Below are 21,966 nucleotides of genomic sequence, written 5' to 3' on the forward strand. Positions count from 1 at the left end.
CACTACACACCGAGGGCCCTGTGTAGGAAGAAAATGGCCCCCTTTTCTCTCGGCGACCACATTTGCCCTTACTAGCACACGACTCAAAGCAGTTGGCAGGACAATAATGCTCATGAAAGCATCAGCTAAAATAAGATGGGCTCATCTGCTAAACAAGCACACTGAATAGACTGAGAAAATCCTGTTTCGACACCCAGGTCCTCTGATACAGCAGCCAACACTCCTGAAATATCATCACTGACAGGAAGATGGAGTGAGAAAATAGGGGGAAAACTTAAAGGAATAATTCACCCAGAAATGAAAAATCATTTACTCATGTTATTCCATGCCATTATTCAATCTCTCAGCTGCAGCTCTAAAATCAAATATACCACAAGTAAGATGACATCACGAGACACGCAAGAACCTCGTCAAATGCTGTTTGGTGTTATGATGTAATTTCAGGGGTACATACGACTTCAATGGCAGAGGTAACAACTTTAATTTTTATGTCTGTTTGTCACATAAAGCTATAATATGGCTTTAAAAGACTTATTTCAAACTAAGAATTGAACAATAAGGTAAATTCGTTAAAAGTAATGAATTAGGTATCAACAAACAATGAACAACTAGGCTATATTTTATAGCATTTAATAATATAGCTTAATGTTAATTAATAAGTATACTATGGTTCATTTCATGTCTGTCCATATAACTTGAAATGTCAAAAATGTATTAGTACAATAAAGAAGTAGGCCTATACCAATTATTTGGGGTGATGATGTTTTCCTTTGTCTTTATATTCATGCATTCAATTAAATTGAATTGATTGAAAACATCATGCATGTACAACCTGTTGTATGCCTGTTGGGAGATGAAAAAGTAAGCATGAATGCATACATTAATGCATGCATGATTATGTTGAAAAAAAAGTTATATTAATATACGTATAAGTTAATATTAACCAAAATGAATAAATGCTGTAAAATTGAAGAAATTGTTCCTTGTTTATTCATACATTGTGCATTAATAATCGAAACAAATTGAACCTTAGTCTAAAATGTTACCAAAACTGCATATGGGTTTGGAATGGCATAAAAGTGAGTAAATAATGACAGAATTCCATGTTTATTTGTGGTCATCTATTCATTTAAAAAAGAAAGAAGAATAGTAGCACTCTAGCAGAAGACATTCACACTGACCTGTGTAATTGTCAGAAAACTTTCGGACTTGGTACAAGAGTGAAGGGCCCAATATGGCCTCATAAAAATAACATGTTTGGATTCATATTTCTAAATTTCATTATCTGCATGAATGGAGCAAACAACTTGTAGCTCTCCCATGCTCTCAAATTAAGTGCACATTCACACAGACCTTTAAAGTGAGCTCAACGGCACATGGTTTGACGAGAGAGAACGGCCTCTTTTTTGGCCAGAGGCTCGCTTTTATGTCAGCATTACAAAGAGCAGTCGCCCCCGTCCCCATACATTTAAGACCAACATACTGACAGAAATTTGTACAGGCACTGTGCTCAGTCCAACATGTGCTCTGCACAATGCGAACAATTAGATGTACAGCTATTGGAGGAAATTGAACACAGAGCTAAAGAAGAACGCTTGCGTATGATTGGCACAACAGAGGGTGTGGTGAAGCAATGCAGGGATGTTAATTAAATAGCAGAGGAGAGACTCTGTGTGTGCCTAAGGAAGAACATGTGCGTGTGTGTGAAGCTAATTAGATTTTGCATGGTTTAATGCAGGACCACAAATTAAGCATTTAAAAACATGTCTGCCAATTGCCAGCGAGGCAAGCTGCCATCCATTTTTCTCCCCCAATCATGTAGCTCATAACTCCTAAAATATGTAACCCGGAATATGAGTTCATTCTTATATAACAGGTGCCAGAGTGGGGAGGAACTTCTAATGGCGATATCCTGAGTGCATGTAGCGAGACTTGATGTGGCTAGGACGTCGGTAATGAGCGTGGAGACTGGCTCCGGAGGGTGGCACTTGTACTGTCCCCATTTCCTTTTCTCTCTGGGCCCGAATGAGGAGGCCGGCCAGGCTTAGGAGCAGCGTTGGCTCCCGCCTCAGCCCCTGGCTCTAATTAACCTCCGGGGGATTGAGCGGAGGTCCGCCCAGCGGTGAAGAAACTCTAGGCCACGTTACGTTCCTGAGACTGCAGTGCACACTGAGATTATGCTCAGCCAGCCATGCAAAATATCTAGAAAATAGAAAGAATAGGAAGGAAACGGCAGGGCGCCAGGATCCTCAGAAGGTTGAACAAACCATTAAGGGTTTAAAAATGAATTTCTCAATCGAGCCAAGTTAGATGGACAGAGAAGGAGAAAGGAAAGGGAAAAGTTCAGGGATTCAGGTACAGGGGAAGCAAGATTTTGGCAGCTGCTTTGCGCTCTGTTTCAAAGCCTGACTTGCTGCTTGTGTTTTCCGATTCATAGAGGACTCATTCGGAGAAGGTTATAGGAGTTTGATGCTATCTCCAGGGCTCCATAGACAGCTGGACTGTGGAGCAATCCACATTGATGCAGGTTAAATTGGGACAGAACGACCTGGGTAAGGCATTCAAGCACCTTCAAATCCTAAAGTACCAATTTATTTGCAGTTTATTTGTCAATTCAATCCATTTCCAGTACGTCCTAGTCCAGGACACACATTTGGTCTCTATTTAGAGAGTTTAATTTTTCAAAAAAAAAGAAAGAAAAAGTTTCAAGTTCTTTGATAATGCACCCAAAAATAATATTAAAAAATAACCCATAAAACTTTGGTAAATCTTTGAAACACAAATTAATAATTACTATTTCTGTTGCTCCATTGAAAGTCCAGGTAACAAAAAATCTCAAAAGTTCATACATGCATTGTAAAACAAATTTGAATTGAGGGGTTCAATCCAAGTCTTTTGAAATGATACAATATCTTTATATAATGAACAGATTTAATTTAGGCTTTTATTTTGTGTGAGAACAAATAAGGTTTGTTCAAGCGTGTGATGCGTTCTATGTATGTGTGAATAAAAGCCAAAATTCACTATATTTCTTCACAGTGTGTGGAAAAAACTGCTCGATACATATGGATTAATTTTACAACTCCTTTATAACCTTTTTGGATCTTCTAAGTATTGGTTGCCTAGACATTCAATAGAGCGACAGAAACCTCTCAGGTTTCATTAAAAATACCTTAATTTGTCCTTGGAAGATTAACCAAAGCTCATGAGTAAATGATGAATTTTCATTTTTGGGTGAACTATCCCTTTAAGTGGACTTGGGTAGAGGAGATATATTTGCCCAGATTTTACACTCCCCTACCTCCAAAGTCACAGTTAAACTCCTGCTTAAAAATGCTAAGAAAGTAACACCGTTCCTCGTGTGCTCTCGTTCTATGTGGCTGAACTGAAACGGACCAAAGTTAGCAGTCCTCACGCAGGCCACACAAAGCTTATTTATGTTCTAAATGAAGACTGACTGCAGACACAAACATGTAACCCATGCATGCCACATGAATGTTCACCACTGGCACGGCGATGCAGTGCTGGCATGGATCTGGACGGTTGGCACGCTCTAGTTGCTGGTGTGGTGATGTGCAGTGACAGGCCGGCTTTTTTTACCGATTCCTGAGCCATGTGAAGGAGGCTTTTTAGCAGGAGCGATACGTTCGCCAAGCAAAAGCCATTACAACCCAGCCTGGGAGATGCTAGCATTGTGTGGATGTGCATACAGTTACGTGTAAACACTGGACAGGATGTTTAACTGGGAGGAAGAGGAAGTGGACATTTCCACAATGGAAAGATGGCCGTAGGATTTGGCTAGCACCACATTGATGTTACCACACACATTTTGCTTCATGTAACACATCACAGTTCTCATTGTAATAGTAAACAGTAAAACTCTTTAGAACCATTATTGGATAATGTTACCAGAGAACATGACTGTTTATCACACTATCACAAGCTAAGGACTATGATAGCTGAAGTCTCAATTCTGCCAAAGCTGGCTGCTCCAAGACTAATCTTATTGCCAACTGGCTGGAAAGGTGCAAAATAACTATCTAAAATGATGTCAAACATCTCCTGGAGCGTGAGCTGGAGTAAAGCTGTAATGGATGGTAAAAAAATTTAAAATAAAAATTTAAAATAAAGAAATAAATAATAAATAAAATAAAATAAAACTTTTCTATGTAATATACAACTTCTATTCAGACTCAAATTAAAAGCCACAATGTATTAAATAAAAATGATTTGAATGTGAAAAAAAAGTGAACAATATGTGCAGTCCAAAAACAAAGATAGAGACTACTGGCATATTAATGACCTTTGGGCTTCATCTGTTTCTCACCTGTTTCTCAGCGTTTACACGAGCAGATTCCTCTTGTGCCAGCACCATTTCTCTCTCGGCCGTGATCTGTACACTCTCACGCAAGGCCTCTTCCAGCTCCTCGATACGGTCGTCTTTCTGCTGCAGAGAATCCTGGGGGGGGAAAAAAAACATTTAATATGTTGTCAACATTCAACAAAATGCTATCATAAAATGCATTTTACATATTCTTTTGTAAAATGTCAGGTACAGTTCAATACCTGGACTTAACTGCCTTTTAAACGAAATTTAATTATATAGTTGTAATATTTAATCTGACTGTGAAATTTTATTTTATGAGCTCTGTTCAAAGATAGTACACATGCACATCGAAACTGACCCTTAATAACAAACAAGTGTAGCAGCAGGTAGTTCGGAGAAAACCAGTTGCAGTCAGTTCACAGCATGTGAGGTATAAACTAGGGCTGTCAAAATAAAAAAAATAACGCAGATTAATCCATTCCGTACTGACCTTTGACTCGGAGCCGTTCTAGCCACCGTTCGACTGTAAAATCTGGGAGACGAGAACGCGCTGCCTGGATCATTGATGGAACATTTACTTATAAAAAACAGCCTGATGGAAGCGTTGATAAAAAATAAAGTCTGTGCAATGTGCAAGTGCAATGACTGCAGCAAGGAATTTACATATCACCGGAGTTCGTCAACTCTAAAGTACCACAGCATCCAGGAGTTAACGTTGACGAGGTACGACCTAGCAACATATAACCCGCCATCGCGAAACACCATTATGTTAAAAATCCAGCAGCTGTACGACACTGAAAAAAAACAAAAGGAGATGTTTTGGTGGGAGCGGAATATATCGCGCTAACAGGGGATCACTGGACTTAAGTTAGCACAACCTAAATATTTGAATTTAAATATTTAAAATACTTTCACAGCAAAAATTATGTATGCGATTAATTTAGATTAATTAATCACAGAATATGTAATTAATTAGATTACATTTTTTAATCGATTGACAGCCCTAGTATAAACATTATGAATACTAGGACTGCGGTAACTGAGGGCAACCCAAGCTGTCCGTCTCAGGGACGTGACTCATCTACAGTCTGCTCCCATAATGACACGGCGCAGATCTATGTCTCGCCAGTCAAGAGTGAAATCACACTACTTCAAGCATCTACTCTCTGTTTGGGTAAACACATACAACAGAGTCAGGGGTCAAACCTAGTTATCACGAACGCCTGCCATTGACCTTATTGGAAAATTGAAAAAACAGAAGGAAAATGATGAACAGAGAAAAAGTCAGATTGAAAGTGTGCTAGAGAGCGAAAGAACGCAATGGTTAGGGACTCAAATGAATAGGCATTGTGGGATACATGGAGAAACGCCAGAGCAGTGCTGAATATGGGAACAGTCTTGAGTTCATTACGCTGCTCCATTTCAAGGAACATTCACATTTCATTTTCCCCCCACATTTCAGAATCGGCTACAAAAGTCCTGACTCGTTTGGCAGACCTGAGGCACTTAGTACAGACCTCTACAAACATGCAGTCTGACGTACACAACAGAGCAAACAGACGCTACACACACATACACACAAACTGCCATTCATTCAAATGGAGCTCTACAGTGGTAATGGCCTCCATGCTGAGAAACTGCCTTCCAGCTAAAAGCATCAGCCTTCAATATAAAGATAGAGGCCTGTTGCACACAATCCCAGACGCCGATGATCACAGCGAACATTTTCATCTGGTATCCCACACCACAAATTCATGCTAAAAGAGGCAATGTGAAGGTACACAAATAACCAGATGCATCTGTCACCCTGCTCCAGACAATCCTGAGAGAAAAATCAAGAGGTTTTAAAATGTTTACAAAAATGCTAGCATGCAAAACTAACCATGGCGGTGATTTAAAAAAATTTGTTTGACATTTAAGTATTTGGCAAACATTTTTGGCATGCATTTTTTAAAATCTAAAGCAACTGCCTTTCAAGAAAAGGGGCGGGGGGTGTTGTTATGAACAAATGTAGTTGTTATGAACAAATTCTGTATCAATTATACCTTATATTATACATATAATGTACATTATTTTCCTATGCATTTCATGCTAATTTGAACCCATGGTTTATAGTTACCAAAATTTACATTATATGCAAGTAAGGTATAATTGATACAGAATTCATTTTTTCATAACAACAACCCCCCCCCCCCCCCCCCCCCTAGAGAACAATCTAGAGAACAATCAAAGTTTTAGAGCCATTTGCAAAAACAGTTTAAAATTGACTGTGAAGGATTTTTTAAAATTGATTTTGATTTATTTATTTAATTTTTCTATCCATTTGACATCCAAAGCCATTTATATTCAGGATATACTTTATTTCAGGATATACTTCATTCCATTTATTGTCTGGGATATAATTGGGGTAATTAGGGCCCGAGCACCGATGGTGTGAGGACCCTATTGGAATTGCTCTGTTTATTATTGACACATTGCATTCATTCAGAACATTTTGACAACATGTACTTATAAGACTGAACATTTTGTAACTAAAATTCTTTCCAACTATATGCCTCAACTTTCAATATCAAGACAAGAGGCTTGATGCACACAATCCCAGACACCATTTTCATCATTCTCATCTGGAATCCCACACCACAAATTCCTGCAACAAGAGGCAATGTCGATAACCAGATGCATCTGTTGAATCGGCAGGATTTTTTTGTAACCAAGGTCAGAAATTACAGGAAGTTCAGGACATGAGGAGGGTGATGGGGGTACAGATCACAGCATGTGGTATAAAGGCTCTCTCTTCTATCTTATTTTGACCATATTTAGCTTGCGCTTTCCTCTCGGAGGCAGACCGCAATCACTTTGGTTTGATTTAAAGCGACAGTAATCCTTTTTGCTCGGTCAATATTTCATTACGGTAATGCTTTTGGTGCCAAAACCACACAGATGATAGAAGGAGACACCTCAGGGAAGCCACAAATCAAAGCCACATGCTGTACCATAGGGACCGTCCGGGCTTGGGTGGGGCTTGCTGGGGAATCTGCCCAGCTCTCCGCGGCTTGCACAACCAAATAGGAGATGAGCAGGACGAGCCTGAAGAACAAAAGCTCAGCTCACACAGTTGGGGCAGAATGACTTGCAGCTGTCTAGCATGCTCACTCACACACAAATATTCAACCAGCGGTGTCCTAATTCCACACAAGGTCGTTTTGTTCCCATCTGTGGCTTCTTTTTGGAAGGAACGGAACTGAAAAATCTGTTCGTAGTGTCGCAGCACCATCCCAGGACACAAGGAGACAGAAACTGACTCAGCGGTTTCAGCAGTTCATTAGGGTGAAGAGTTTAGGTCATAGTAAGAAATTATTTAAAATAACCCAAAAACAGCAGGATGACCTCAGCTAAGAAAGTCTAAGAAAAGACACAGCCAAAGTGAAGGGTTTGGTAGCTGATGTCCCTTAAAGATGAGGTGATGATATACATATTCCCAGCGTGAGGATTCTTCTGTATCGTTCTAGGTGCGAGAGAGAGGAATCGAAAATGTTTAAAAAAAGAAGCGGAATGGAGCAGCAGGTGTCCATCCTTCCTGGCCGGGGAAAGCGTAAAAGACGGCCAAAAGCATGGTAACATCAAACAACATACGCCAACAAACAGGCCCAATAAAAAAAGACCTTGGAAGTCTATTAAAGAAATGAGAACATGCGGATTTGATTCCCCTACCGCCACCATCTGATTCCGAGCTCCCGATCCTGGATCTGGTTTGAGTTGAAATGGATTTCTGAAATCACGGAGACTGAGGCTGCCGCACAGGCGGACTGCAATGAAATTATCTGCCAAACTGGACCGTATTAATTAAGTTTTGACTCTTTAGAGTCGAGAGACACAACAAACCCAATGTGAGTTCAGTAGACGCTCAACAAATCCACCGTTGTGAACAATAACAGAGTAGAAAATTCGAAAGGAAGTAGCTGAAAGCGGGCCACAATAAACTTGAGTGCTGTTAATTTGTGAATGCAATCAATAACAAGAAGGCCAGGAGAGGAGGGAATTAAAGTGAGTGACAAGCAGAAAGAAATCTAAGCTTCCATGACGAGCTCAAAACAGGGCTCTGAAACGCTCCCAAGAGAGCTGGATATCAAGCCCTCTGGGTGCTGTGGTTACTGCAGATCTGAGTGCTATGAATACTGTTTACTTCACTTCTATAAACTCCTGTGATGTGGTTCTTTGAAGCGAGCCCTTTCCGGCATCTTTCAACTCCGTCTTTCTACATCTCTCTCTCCCCATCTTACACCTCTTTCCGCATGTTCTACATCAAGATGATGGCTTGATGTAGGGGGAGTGAGGTAAGATGTGTCAGTGTATAAATCGTGTTATGTCCTAAATTTACCAAATGGTGTACGATTATGATTTTAGAAAAAGCCCATGCTATACAGCTGCCTATGATTAAGAAAACTGATGAGATTTGTAAAACATTTAATATTTGTAAACTATATATATATACACATATATTCATATTTTATATTAACACTTTTTAAAAAATATTTTAAAGAATGTTGGTAACCAGACAGTTGACGGCACCCACTGATTTCAATAGTATTTTTCTTTTCCTACTATGGAAGTCAATGGGTGGGTACCGTCAACTGTCTGGTTACCAACCTTCTTTAACATATCTTCTTTTGTGTTCAACAGCAGAAAGAAACTCATACAGGTTTGGAACAACTTGAGGGTGAGTAAGTAATGACTAAATTTTCATTTTTGAGTGAACTATTCCTTTAAGAAAAGAGTGGCACAGCTGACCCTATGCTTGTTTTCAGAGTAAACACCCATTATGAGGAGTAAAAAAAAAGAAGAGCATCAGGAAAAACATTGGCCAGGTGTGTTAGACCTTCAGGTCTCTCCACCCTCTGCCTCTGGTGGTGGGAAGCTGACCTTTAATTCACAGTCCTGTGATCACTGCATTGAACGATAAAGGTTGTCTGGGCACAACGTGTCATAAAACAGGCTCTTCAAAGCATAAAGTCATTATCATCAAAGTATCTCTGCGGGGAAATTCTGCCCTCAGCAGGGAAGCCACTGGGGCAGTTTCAAAGACACTAGTTTATGTACATGACACTGGACCCAAAAACAAAAAAAAAACACAAGAATGAGAGCAAGAACGTCCCAAACGGTCTGAGGCTAAATACTTAGCATAAGAAGGAGGAGAAAGACTTGAGATGTAGCAGAACAAAGACGGGGTGTAAACAACAAGACTCTGTGCTGATTGAAGGGGTGGAGGGCCTACATATGGGGCTGATGGGTATCAGATGGTGCAGCTCTGTGAATGAAAAGTCTTGTTTTAAGCAAGTCAGCTCATTTGGCGGCCATTTTGGATTTGGCTAACACCCTAGGGCAGTTGTTTTCAAGCCGTGCAAGCTCAGCTCCTTACTCCTTAAAGAGAAAAATCCCCCAAAGTATTTGCCAACTTGTCTTGCAATAACATACATGGCAAAAAAAATCTATTTTTAATGAGCATTTATTTCTAATTTTCATGTTAAAATATCTAAAAATCTAAGAAGCAACACCGCATAAGACATTTTCAGCTTTTTTAAAAAATTGTATTAATCTTTATGAGTGTATTTTATCTTACTGCACACCCAGCTAAACAAAAATATTTTCTATAGAACGTTTTGTTAATGTTAAGTTATGAAAACTTTGTTTTGGAATTTTCTCTCAACATTAAAAAAATCAAGTTATTTGAAACATTTTAAAAACCTCTTATGGTTATGTGAATGTTAAAAAAACATTCCATTTTATCAATTTGCAAACATTATGGAAAAGTTACTTTTGAATGTTATCTGAATTGTTCTTGACGAATATCAAACTAATTTTTTTTTTAAATTTATTCCATGAATGATGTTTAAGTAATGTTTTTGTTCTAACGTTTTGAGAACATTATTTAAGACCAGATAACTTTGATCACCATTCTATTAGGTTTCTAAACATTTGTACATGACTTAGAAAACCTTGCCAGAATGTTCTGAGAAAGTTCCCTGTTAGCTGGGCCAACCTTTTATCTTGTTTTAAAAAAAACCTGTGGTGAAAATCAAGTTGTTTATGTTGTTTATATGTCTATGTGGTGTTTTTAATATGATTTAAGACAAACCATGTGCCCATTCATCAGTCAAGACTATTGCTGAGTATTTCCTCCTCAAAACTGTAGTTTACCAAAGACCAAATAAAGTTATATTCAAGATACAATCAATGCTACTGGAAATTTATTTTTAGGTCAAAAAACAACAATTAAAAACGCATTCAAAGTCATTTTTGTAATGTATGTCAATACATCAAGAAAAAGGGGGAATAATAAACTTAGTTTGTTTAGCTCCAGTCAGGCTATTTTTCTGTCTCATCCATCTAATGTGGATAAACGTTCTTTAGCAAAGCGATCAGATGGTGTCCTTGCCAACAAAAGCAGTACGATCTTTTATATTTTAGGCCAGGATTTCCTTTCTCATAGCTGTAATGTTGAGCGCTGAGATTTCTACCATTCATTATTCAACGTCTGCTATGTCATACGCTTTCTGGTGGAGGCCAGCAACTCAGTGCTGTTGTCTTCTCCTCTGCAAAACGCAAAGGATAAAAAAAGTTTTGGAAAGGCCAAAGAGAAAATGGCATTTCCTTCCTTTCGACTGTTTGGGCAGTCACGCTAACACACCATCTCTAACATGCACAAGATAAATCGAAATGTTGCAGCCCATTGCTTCCATATAACCAAACAAGGTGCTCTTGAATCTCACAGCTCAATAAAGTTGCTGTTCTCCAGTCTGCGTTTACCAGAGTTCCTCTCTGACAGTGCTTTGGAGTGTCAGTCTCACGACTGGCGTCTGTTAGCTCCCTCCTGACCTGTTCTCGCTTGAGAGGTGTTGAGTGGCAGAATCAAGGCTTTCATGTGTGAAGTACACTGCGCCTCTTGCTTTTCTTCCTGCGCCATTTCCATTTCTCCATCTCAGCCTCGCTTTACCTCTCTCTCTTTCCGTTTCCCTCTGAGTGTTGAGAATGGCTCTCGCCACCGCATTAGTGATGACGACCTTGTCGGGCAGATTTTTACCGCAGTTTTGTTTCACCTCTGCTCAGTGTTACCGCTAGAGCCTGATCTCTCGTCAGTCTTTGGAGGTTTTGGAAGACAGACTGGAACATTCGAGAACATTCCACAGAGACCTCAAGAAATCAAAAAAGTACTAAACCTGAAGCTGCCAAAACTAATTTGTCTGAGACAGTAATGTAACATCTAATCCCAAGATGGTTCCTCTACACGCACAACTCACCGTTAGGTCAAGCATAAGCTATTCATAAGAAGCATAACAGCTCCTTGCTAAAAAAAAATGCATACTTGACTGGTTTTAGCCTTTTAAAGCACATTTTAAAATGTCCAAAAACACCTAACAAACAAAAAAGGCACAGAACAAAACACCAGCTAAAACTTGAAAAACAGGTTTGCTCACTGTATCCCATTTGCTGAGACTGTCCTGCACCAACTATAGCTTTCTAATGGATCCTAGATGTTGCACTGTGACCAGTCTGTTATGGCAGGTTGAGAAAATGACATTTAGGATGAAAAAAGGCCTCCCCCCAGGGACAGTAATATGTTCCCCCTCAATAAAAGCAGCGTCTGCAGGCCAACGAGTCATAAAAGGCTCCTGTTTGACTCTTTTATATCTGCGTGTTTAAAAAGGACCATAAACCTGCGATTCGCCTGCAGCACTTTGGCTTTATTAACTCCAGTGTGTTGCCATCACCTGTCAGATCTGTTCATTCATCAGCAAATGTGAACACAAAGAGAAACACCAATGATAAGCTGCATGATTGCAGATCTGTACCCTGGAACATAAATCTTAATACAGTATAAATGTGTTTGTTAAGGATAGGTAAGGACGATGTGTTGATACTGAGGTTGACAGGTTTTTCTGGATTCTTTTACTGTCAGACATGTCAGTATTGTCTGCTATGATAGTTTTATAAAATTGAACCTACCTTACAGATATATTCAGGCTTTCATAAGTGTGCAAAAACAAAAGACCACTGGTGCTTTTAAGAAAACTTAACAGCATGATCCCTAACTCACCAAATGTTATAAAATACTGCTCCACAATAATTGCACACTAAAGGTGTCACTCTAAGCTCTCTGCATTTGAGTGCTGATGTTTACAACCACATGAGAGCACAATGTGCCAAACATAAAAGGGGCTGGGAGACTTATAAACAGAAGACCTATGGCTTACTATCGCCATTCGTAATGTGTGGCGCTCCGGCGTCAGTATAATAGCTTCTCTGGATAAGTACACACACTGCACCTGTGGGGGAAACCCTTTTCTGAGCTTGCTTTGATGATTGCACAAAGTATGTAGTGGAATATGTTACCCTTTCTGAATTGCAGCATGTTGACTGGATGTACATTTCCTTTCTTTGACCTGTCTACTTTCTTTGACCCAAATTTCTTTTTAATTTATTCTGCCTTTTTACCTTCAAAGAAGGCAGGTCAAGGTGGAGATCGTGCTACAGTGGGGCCTTCTGTTCACAAGGCATGCTGGGAGTCAGAGCATTTGGCGCTGCACTCACAGTGAGACTGTGCAGTAAAAGGGAACAGACTCAACCACGCAGTAAAACAGGTATTTACTGGGCTTAATTATAATGTCATCTTTTCTCCCCCGCTGTCTTTCTCCATCCTGCTTCTCTCCATTTCCCAGCGAAAGTCTTGATTTCTTCAGGCTGATGATATTTGATCGGCGGGAGAGGTACGCTTGATGATCCAGTACGTATTGCACGTCTGGGAACTTTGTATCCGGTGGAAAATGTCTCGAAAACACTAAAGAGATGTGGAGGCCTATTAAAATCCATCTCCTGTTTTATCAGACTAGAGAGATAAGTGAAAAAGGATAGGGATGATTCAGAAGAGGTTAAAATCATGCTCTTGAGGGGTGTTGATCAAAGACCCTCTTCTGCATTGCAATTCTCTGCACATGCAGCAGCTGCATTCCATTTGATCGTCCTATGGAAACTAACAGCTACACTTAATTAACTAGACATTGACATTTTTGACTTGCCCATCAAAAAGACATGTCGCCATCTGATGGGGGAGTTCTGATTGGAGTTTTTTGGTAGTTGTTTCCAGGCCCAGGGTTAGTTAGCAATTAAAAAACTAAGCTTAGAATGTTTTTTAATTCAAATTCTATCATTTTAGTTGAAAGGGAGTAAATTCTTGCCCTAAAATATGCATAGTCATAAGTCTAATTGCTTACAAAAGTAACAGCTCACATCCTCAAGCTGTACGATTTTAAGTCTGATTCATTTAAAGAGCATGCGTTACACACCAAAGTTTAATATTAAGGACTAGGGGTTTGCTAAAATAGTTACAGTGATCCTTGCCTAAGAAAGCACCACTAATTAGAGGACTGATTGGATCAAATCATGTGGAAGCAGCACCACGCCATGAGCAGGAAACTTCGAAAAAAGAAGCGAAAGACCTTGTGACCATCTAACCTTCTCCAAAGTCAATAGTTACTATTCTGAATATGTTTGTGCAGCTCTGGTGCTCAACCACGACTGACCACCCCACATCCCACCTCAGGGCTCCAATGGAAACCTTTTTAATTGATTGAAAAAGCCATTTTTAGTGCCGGGTCAGTACTGCAAGGAGAGACAGGATTGTTCTGCTGTCCTGAGCTAACCTCTCTCTCAGCTCACCCTGACCAAGTGATTGGAGCAGGACCACTGTAACCATATCGAAACATCAACAACAATCGGTTTCCCTTCCAAACACGCCTGATGCGTCCAATAGCGTGAGCACATCAGCTCAGGGTTCATCTGATCTAGACTTTCAGGGCCTCAAAGGCGTATCGTGACGTGCCTGTGGGGGAAGGTGGCGGTTGATGGTCTTGGCTGAAGGAATCAGCTGTCGCTGCTTCCAGACGAGGTCCGCGATGCAGCCGCATCAGGATTCTTCGAACAGGGGAGCGTAAGCCACAATGTGAGCTTGTGGCAACGTGACCCCACGGAGGAAGCTGGGGCCCTGAAGTCATAAATGAGCTCTCTTAGACCACAACACGTACTCGTGCGCACGAACACACTGACGCTCCAGTCACCGGGTACCACAGGTCGAAGTCCATTAGCACATCAATCCTGCTGTCAGAAATATAGCATATGAACTCGAACGAAAACAAAGAACACATGACACAGAACAAGGAAAATGTGAAAATGGAGAATGATCGAAAGAACAAACCAACAGCCAGGAAAAACACAGAAAACCACAACAAAGGGAGGACCGCTGTGGCATTGTTGTCCAGAGGTCTACGGTCTACGGCAAAGAGGAAAAACAGCCCCTCCGTAAAAACTGGGACTTTTTGCACTAAGATTCTAACAGACATTAACTGCTGATTCTGGCTTTCTATCCAGAAACTCACTCAAGAAGAGCGGGACCGACCACCACAGACCACCATCCTGTCAAATTGGGGCTAAAATAGTCAATATGGTGAAAGTTACATCAGCCTAGATGAGGTAGCTTGTATTCGCAAATCTAAACTAAACCCCCCGATACCTGCATACGCTGGCGCTTCTTCTTTACTATCAAAAAGCCATGAATTCAAAAATAGTTCCTGCGGTCGCACTTAACAACTGTGTCCAATTTCATCGTTCAATTATTCTCTCCTCTTCTCTTTTTTTCAAAATCCAAAGCTCACAATAAAAGGAGGACACAAGGTCAGGATGTGCGTGAATGCAGTCTGGATGAGGGAAAAATGAGATCGGTCTTTACCTGAGAAGAATCCTAGCAATTCTCAAATGAGGAACTGGAGCTGATATCCAAACTTATATAATCAGAAGACAGATCACTCTGAAGAGACACATTTCTAGGCAGCACAAAAGGAAAACCTTTAAACACTGCACAAAGGTTTGAGCTATTGTAAATAACTCATGGTTGTTAAGGGGTCTATGAACCTCTTAAATGGTTGATTGGCCTCATTACGGGTTAAGTTTCAATGTTAAGACTATAACAGCCACTGCTCTCGTCAGATTTCAGTGGTTATGTGTGTAAAACCTTCTGAAATCCATTACAGGGATTCATCCGGCATTTCAATTAGGCAACATCACACAAGCATGAGGTCTGGTGTTGAACGCCACAAACAGACAAGCGCAGCGATTTAAACACTGAAACATCTCAGTGCCGTAGGGTTAAATATCGAAACTCTTGTAATGTCGCTCAGCCAATCAAATAACTGTGAATAACAAACATCACATGCACTTTACCTGGACCTGTTGAGAACTCTCGCTGATGTTATCCTCTCTCTTACGAGCCTCTTCCATCAACTGGGCGTTCTTGCTCTTCTCCACCTGCTCTTTGTGCTTCAGATTGGCAACCTTCTTGCTTTGGTCTTTCATATGCCTGCAGTAACAAAACAACAGATTTCTGTCAGACATGCACAGATGGACATAGAGGTGGATGGATACAGGAAACAGTATGTTCAGAATAGCAACTAAGCTGCAAAAAAGTATGTAGTATGTAGAATGTAAAATAAGCACATAATGAAATAATACAAAGTTTTAATAAATAGTATGAAGTATCCAATGAACATTACTCTTAAGTATATTAGTATATAAAATTAAGTATATAAGTATATAAAATTAAAATTAAATAAAGTACTATTTTAAGCTTGATGAAATCAGATCAAATACCTATTTTTAAAGTGATATAAAAAGTAGCTATATTTTAATTTATAATAACAAGCTTTGTATATTAATTAGGAATGGGTAAAAATACATTTAAAAAAAATAATAATGCACAATGTTTTTTTTTTTTTTTTTTTTTTAAATAGTATGGAATATACAATGAAGATTCCTTTGGAATAGAATATGCATGATCCCATTCAGATTAAAATAGAATAAAACATTTTTAAAAATTAAAAAAATATATATTAAATGCTACAATTAGAATCAAAAATCTGTTCTTCAAAGAGGTTTTTTTCTTCTTCTTTTGCACACATACAAGCAGTCAAGTACAAACAGTAGGGTCAATGAGAGGAACCATAAGCTAGCTTATCAGAAATGACAACAAAAGGGAGTAGAACTGATCTCCACAGATCAAGCTGTGCTGCAAATGAAAATGGCAGTATGTTTGTGTTTATTCTCTGGGATTTTTCTCATTATCCTTAACCCTCCTCCATTTGCTGTGGCATGGAAACCCGCAGGAACACAAAGCACTACCAAAAACAAAGGAATATTTAAATTAAAAGAGCATTCAAGCAGTTTTCATTCCTGAGTAGTATCAAACAGGCCTACATCCTGGGGTCATTCGGTCTCAACAAGTGGCAGAGTTTTCCTGTTTACGTGGCCGGCATTGGAGTATTGTGCACTGGCAGAGTGGCGGCCGGGATCGGTTACTTTTCACCATCTTGACTTGATCAAAAAAAACAAAAAAAAAACGTACGCCTATGTCTTGCAGAACAGATTACCACTGACTATGCCAACACCAATGTCTTTAAATGAGTAATAACACAGCGTTGTGGAAAGACCTCCCTCGGCCCCCCTTGACACCAAATAGCATTGCCCAAGACACACAATACGGGAAGCTAATTGAAGAGTTATTATGGGGGCTTATGGGATATGACAAGCCATGTCTACATGTGCCAGGAAAGCAGAACCAATGTGCTCCGCACAACGCCTGCATCCCAATTCGGCTGGTACTCTGGAGTAAAAAGCAGCGTAAAGAGCATGTTCACTGAAGCAAGGTGACGCCGAACAAGGCTTGGAGAAATCGGGCCAAGCCTCTGTGGCACTAGAACCTGATCGTTCTTCTGGATGAGCTGCCCTGAGCACAGTGGAGTCTCTGTGTTGAAGTACCAGAGGAAAGCCACATTCTTCTGGCTCCTGTTGCAGAAACTAGCACAACTCTAGTCATCAGCTAACAGTTGCCATACAAAAGTTATAATACTAGTAAAGGAACGACTGGTGTGAGTGTGTTTCTATCTTTTAGAAGGTTTTCTTTCCTCTCTTTACTGTACATGAATGCATGTTTCTGGGATGTGAGGCCGTAGCGTGTAGCCATGCAGGATCAGAAAGCGTGTTGAAAAGAGCGTAGGCGATGAAGAGGGAAAGTCTACTACTATTACATCCACTGCTCTATGCAATATTTTTTATAAACATAATTTGCTGCTAGCGCAAACAGAATTGAGGTCTTGAGGCTCGAAACACACAGAACACAATAGGTGCTTGCACTGTTAGGGAGTAAATGACTAAAAGAAGTATGCTTCTAACTTACTTAATAACACATTCATTACAGCACTACAGCTGCTTTCAAAACTATGTTGCTTTTCCAATAAGCATTGGTGTAGCATGACAAACAGCTACATCTCTACATTTTTCATCACATTTTTATCACTGCACCCACAGCAGAATGAACTCTGTCCTCTCTCACAAATGTTGCATTGGGAAATCGGATTTATTGTAGAGAATCAGTTCATTCACATGGTTCATGTAAATAAACGATTCACTGATTAAATAAACGATTCCCTGATTTATTTAAACAATTCCCTGATTTAAACAAACAATTCATTGATTCATTTAAATGATTCACCATTTCATTTAAACCCCGAAATATTTATTTAAACAATGTTTTCTGCTCAGTTGTATAAACACGTTTTACAGTTTTATTAGTTAGCTCTGGTGTTTTGTGCCAGATAAATGGTGTAATTGCAGAATTAAATGTTTCCATCTGACAATTATACTTTCAGAAATATTATTTAGTTTGCAACTTATAGTTAACTAGTACTACTAGGAGCCAGTGTAGCTTGACTGTAGTCGAACTATTTTATGAGCATCTCTGCAAAGTCGCCGGTCCAAAGTAGCTTCCCCAACACTGCTAATTTGACGGCTATTAAAAAAATCTAATAAAAGTGCCTGGAGTCTGGAAACATCAGGCAAGATGTGCTGTGCTGTCAAAATACCATCTCGAAGATAACATGACCATATAACAAAGCAAAAGAAAGACTTCGTGTGTGCGCTCAAGGGAGTTTGTGTAACAGGTCATAAATATACTGGAATGTTCCTATTTGGTGTTTCCAGAAGAGGCCAAGCCATCTGCTTGGCTCCGCTACACTTGCAATAAGCAGCTGACTGTTTTTATGCATTGCAGGCCAGCCTTTTGTTCAGGGTTTTGATTATATGTTTATATGTCTCCATTTGAGCCCTGATGTGATGGGATGGGTAACCCCATTTCACAGAGTTCATGAGGGAAACACTTCTACAACAATAAAGTGAAGCGGTGACATCTAATTCAGATGTAATTTGCCAGTCGTTCTGGTATTTTTGATATGCTGTGATAAAAGCATGATGGCGCAGGAATAACAAAAAAACTATTCTTAAACCTTGCTGAAAGGAAGGCTTTTTGGGGTTGATATTACCAGCACGCATGCCAATATTTCCAGTGAGCTCCACTTCAGATACAGTATAAGTGATGGTGACACTCTAATCTAGCCCATCCTGTCAGATTAAATCAAATATCCATTCCAAAGATTCCTTAAATTGACCCAAAATATAGCTCTGCTTTATGTCCAACAGTGAAATATTGAACCACACAAGCATACATGACTCTTCTATTCTGATTATTGAAGTGTCAAGTAAATGCTTTAACCTAACCATTATGATCAGATTAAACCAATATTCTAATTTCTAAAAATCTGAAGAATATTAATATTTGTATTAATTTGAATACATATTATTAGAAATTTCTGAAAATTCTGAAATATAAGGGTTTTATTTTTTTCTAAGAATGCATTCATCTGATTGGTGACAGTAAATATATGCATAATGTTTCAAAGATTTCTACTTCAAATGCTGTTATTTTGAACTTTGAACTAACCAGCATATTAGAATGATTTTTGAAGGATCATGTGATACTGAAGACGAGTAATCACGCTGAAAATGAAGCTTTGCCATCACAGGTAATAAATTATACTTTTAAAATATAATTAAAACAGAATTTTTTTTTTTTATATATTTCACAAAGTGGCAGTTTTTACAGTTTTTTTAAATCAAATAAATGCAGCCTTGGTGAGCACAAAAGACTTCAGTCAAACACAGACACCAACTTTTGAAAGGTTGTGTAAAAAACAGGATTAAATACAAGAGACTTTTGAAGAGAATGTCTCACTTTCTTGCTAATACACAAACCTAAATGGAAACATCTCTGTGTACTGAACTCAACTACGCAAGTGTGCAAGGGCAGAGACCCCATTTACAGGGCCTTCTTTGTCAATTTTCCCAATGCCAACATTTTTCTTTCCTCTTAATAAAACTGCATCACAGGCGTAACCCCCTATCATCTTCCTCCTCTCTGTACTGAGCTTTATGTTGCATTAGTGGCCATATTATCAATACTAGGAAAACTGTACTACATTTGAGTACTAGTGTGGCCTCAGACAACGAGAGAAGCAACATTAAAATTAGTGGAAAAAAAGAAACGCAAGTAAACAGGTCTATGACAGGGCACTGTACTGATGGAGAGAAAGAAAATAATCTTTCAGCACAATTTTAGAGGAAAAACACACTAAATATACATCAAAACAACATAAGCCTAAAACAAACAAACTTGGACACAGGTGAAAATGGAGTGCGCTTTGGAGAAAGTTCAACACTTCAGTCCAACCTAACGGTTTTTAATGAATCTTATCTTCACAGAGCTCAAACCCTGAAATTTGATCAAAAATAGTAATTCATCTAGATCTTTAAATTAATAATTCATATACAAAACAGCTTCAGGCAATGTTCGAAGGCTTGAAAGCACTTTGAAATTCTCATGATATTGGCTTGAGTGTGTGAGCAAACATCAGAAAGTTTGTTAACTTTTAGCTATAAAGATGTTCTAAACTTCTGCATAATGAAGCCTTTGAAACTTGCATCCAGTAAACACCCCTCCAAAACAAAAAAAAGACCTTTTCAATCAGCCAAATTAAGGCCCCAGGGAAGGACATGTACTTTCTGACGTCCCAAAGCCATGACGAGGCAAAAGCAAATGTTGTTGAATGACCACCACAGCAGGGTCAAGCTAGAAAAACAAAAAGCAACCCAGACATCAAACGCAAAAGCTTAAAATGACTTCTTATAAAACGTTCGCTCTTTCAACATTTCCTTTCTCAAAATAATATGAACCTACATTTCTAAACAATTACGTTCTGTGGTCACTTAACTGGAGAAATGAGGCCCGGCGGGCATTAAAGCAAACGTTATTCCAAAGTTCAATCGCACCTGACACTTAATAACATAAAACAAGACCCAATGGTAAAATTGGGTGCGATTTTGAGATGAATGCACACAGAAATCAATGTTGAAGAAATAAATCCATCACGCCGTTATGGGGAATTCTGGGTAGAAAACAGAAATAAGTCTTGTGTTACGGAGCCAGCGAGCATTTATGAGCGGGCTGCGCAACACAAAAGGCTGGAGATGGTTACCACGCCGCGTTTTCATCCAAGCTATTTGGGCCCACTTTTTGATGTCATTTTTCACAGAATTGCACATAAGTGTGCCCACACTAACAGTCCAGGATGGGATAAACAGCAGAAAGGTTGAGTAAGGACAAAACTCTTTCTGTTTATCACAACCACGACCTGTTTGACCAGCAGAGAACAGAGTGGAACGCCATCAAAGACTGTTTGAGTGTGTGTGTTTACTCCATCCCTCATCCCTCTCAAAGCCATCCTTTAATGTCAATTGTGTCTTTATATTGGCCGGAAATCTCCTTCCTGGCGTTCAGGATATGTTTGTGAGCTCAGGACTAATAAAAGACAGGAAATGTGGGTTCTTCGCAGGCTGTGGTCATTTCTCTAACAGCAGGTGGAGGAGAGCTGGCAAGAGACGCTGCGTGATAGCGGGAATCATTTTCACAGTTCTGTCTGTGGCGAGCGCTAACTTTTCGAGCCTAATAGACTTTGGCTTGTGAGAACGTTTTGCGGCCAAGTGCACGATGGGGTGTCCCTGCGTCTCTTACGTATCACCCTGTGTGGAGGGGATGATTCCCTCCGGCCCTCGACTAATCTAGTTAATCATGCGGTCGGCCCTGAGGCCAGGCCAGCCAAAGCTAACTGGAAAGCACACAGAGACAACAGACAGGCGGAGGTGTTCCCCGAGCCGACCGGATCGTATGCACTCGTCGACAGGCCCAGAGAAGCAGACCTCCCTGTCAGTGTGGGATTGTGGCCTTCACCTGCCGGAGGAACCGACACCAACAGACCAGCGCAGCAGAACAGCCTCCCGCAATAATGAGACACAACCCAGAAATACAGCCTTCTACTTTCTCCAGAATGAGTAACGGTGACTTAAATTACACAAACAGAGCAGAGGTGGAGCAGAGAGGAAAAACAGAGGGAGGAATGACCAAATACTATACATTACATAGACAGATACTATATATTACATATATGTTATGAGTTGACAAAATAAAATACTGTATGGTAACGTTTAATGGAAATTAGTTTAATATTGTGTGCAAAATGATTATGCCAATACAATATGATAAAAATATGAAAAAAATAATAAAAATAATGATAACAATATGAACAAATAGATTATTCCAAAAACACTATTTATATCATAGACAAAAACTTAATTTAATATTGTAAGCAAAA

The 21,966-nt window shown here is 39.5% G+C and overlaps 1 protein-coding gene across 6 annotated transcripts in view; it reads right to left on the reverse strand.

Annotated features, from left to right (window-relative positions):
* Positions 1–21,966, reverse strand: part of erc1b (ELKS/RAB6-interacting/CAST family member 1b) — a 213,808-nt gene that overhangs the window by 118,788 nt on the left and 73,054 nt on the right. For all 6 annotated transcript variants that reach the window (XM_077235008.1, XM_077235007.1, XM_077235006.1 and 3 more), the window contains 2 exons: positions 15,596–15,731; positions 4,328–4,459 (listed from right to left, as the gene is read on the reverse strand). In XM_077235008.1, the coding sequence (XP_077091123.1) occupies positions 4,328–4,459; positions 15,596–15,731 (268 nt within the window). The remainder of the gene's footprint in view (positions 1–4,327; positions 4,460–15,595; positions 15,732–21,966) is intronic.

This window comes from Siphateles boraxobius, unplaced genomic scaffold (assembly GCF_051911475.1).
Source record: "Siphateles boraxobius isolate OS27281-9 unplaced genomic scaffold, OSU_SipBor_1 19, whole genome shotgun sequence".
NCBI classification, from domain to species: Eukaryota; Metazoa; Chordata; class Actinopteri; order Cypriniformes; family Leuciscidae; genus Siphateles; species Siphateles boraxobius.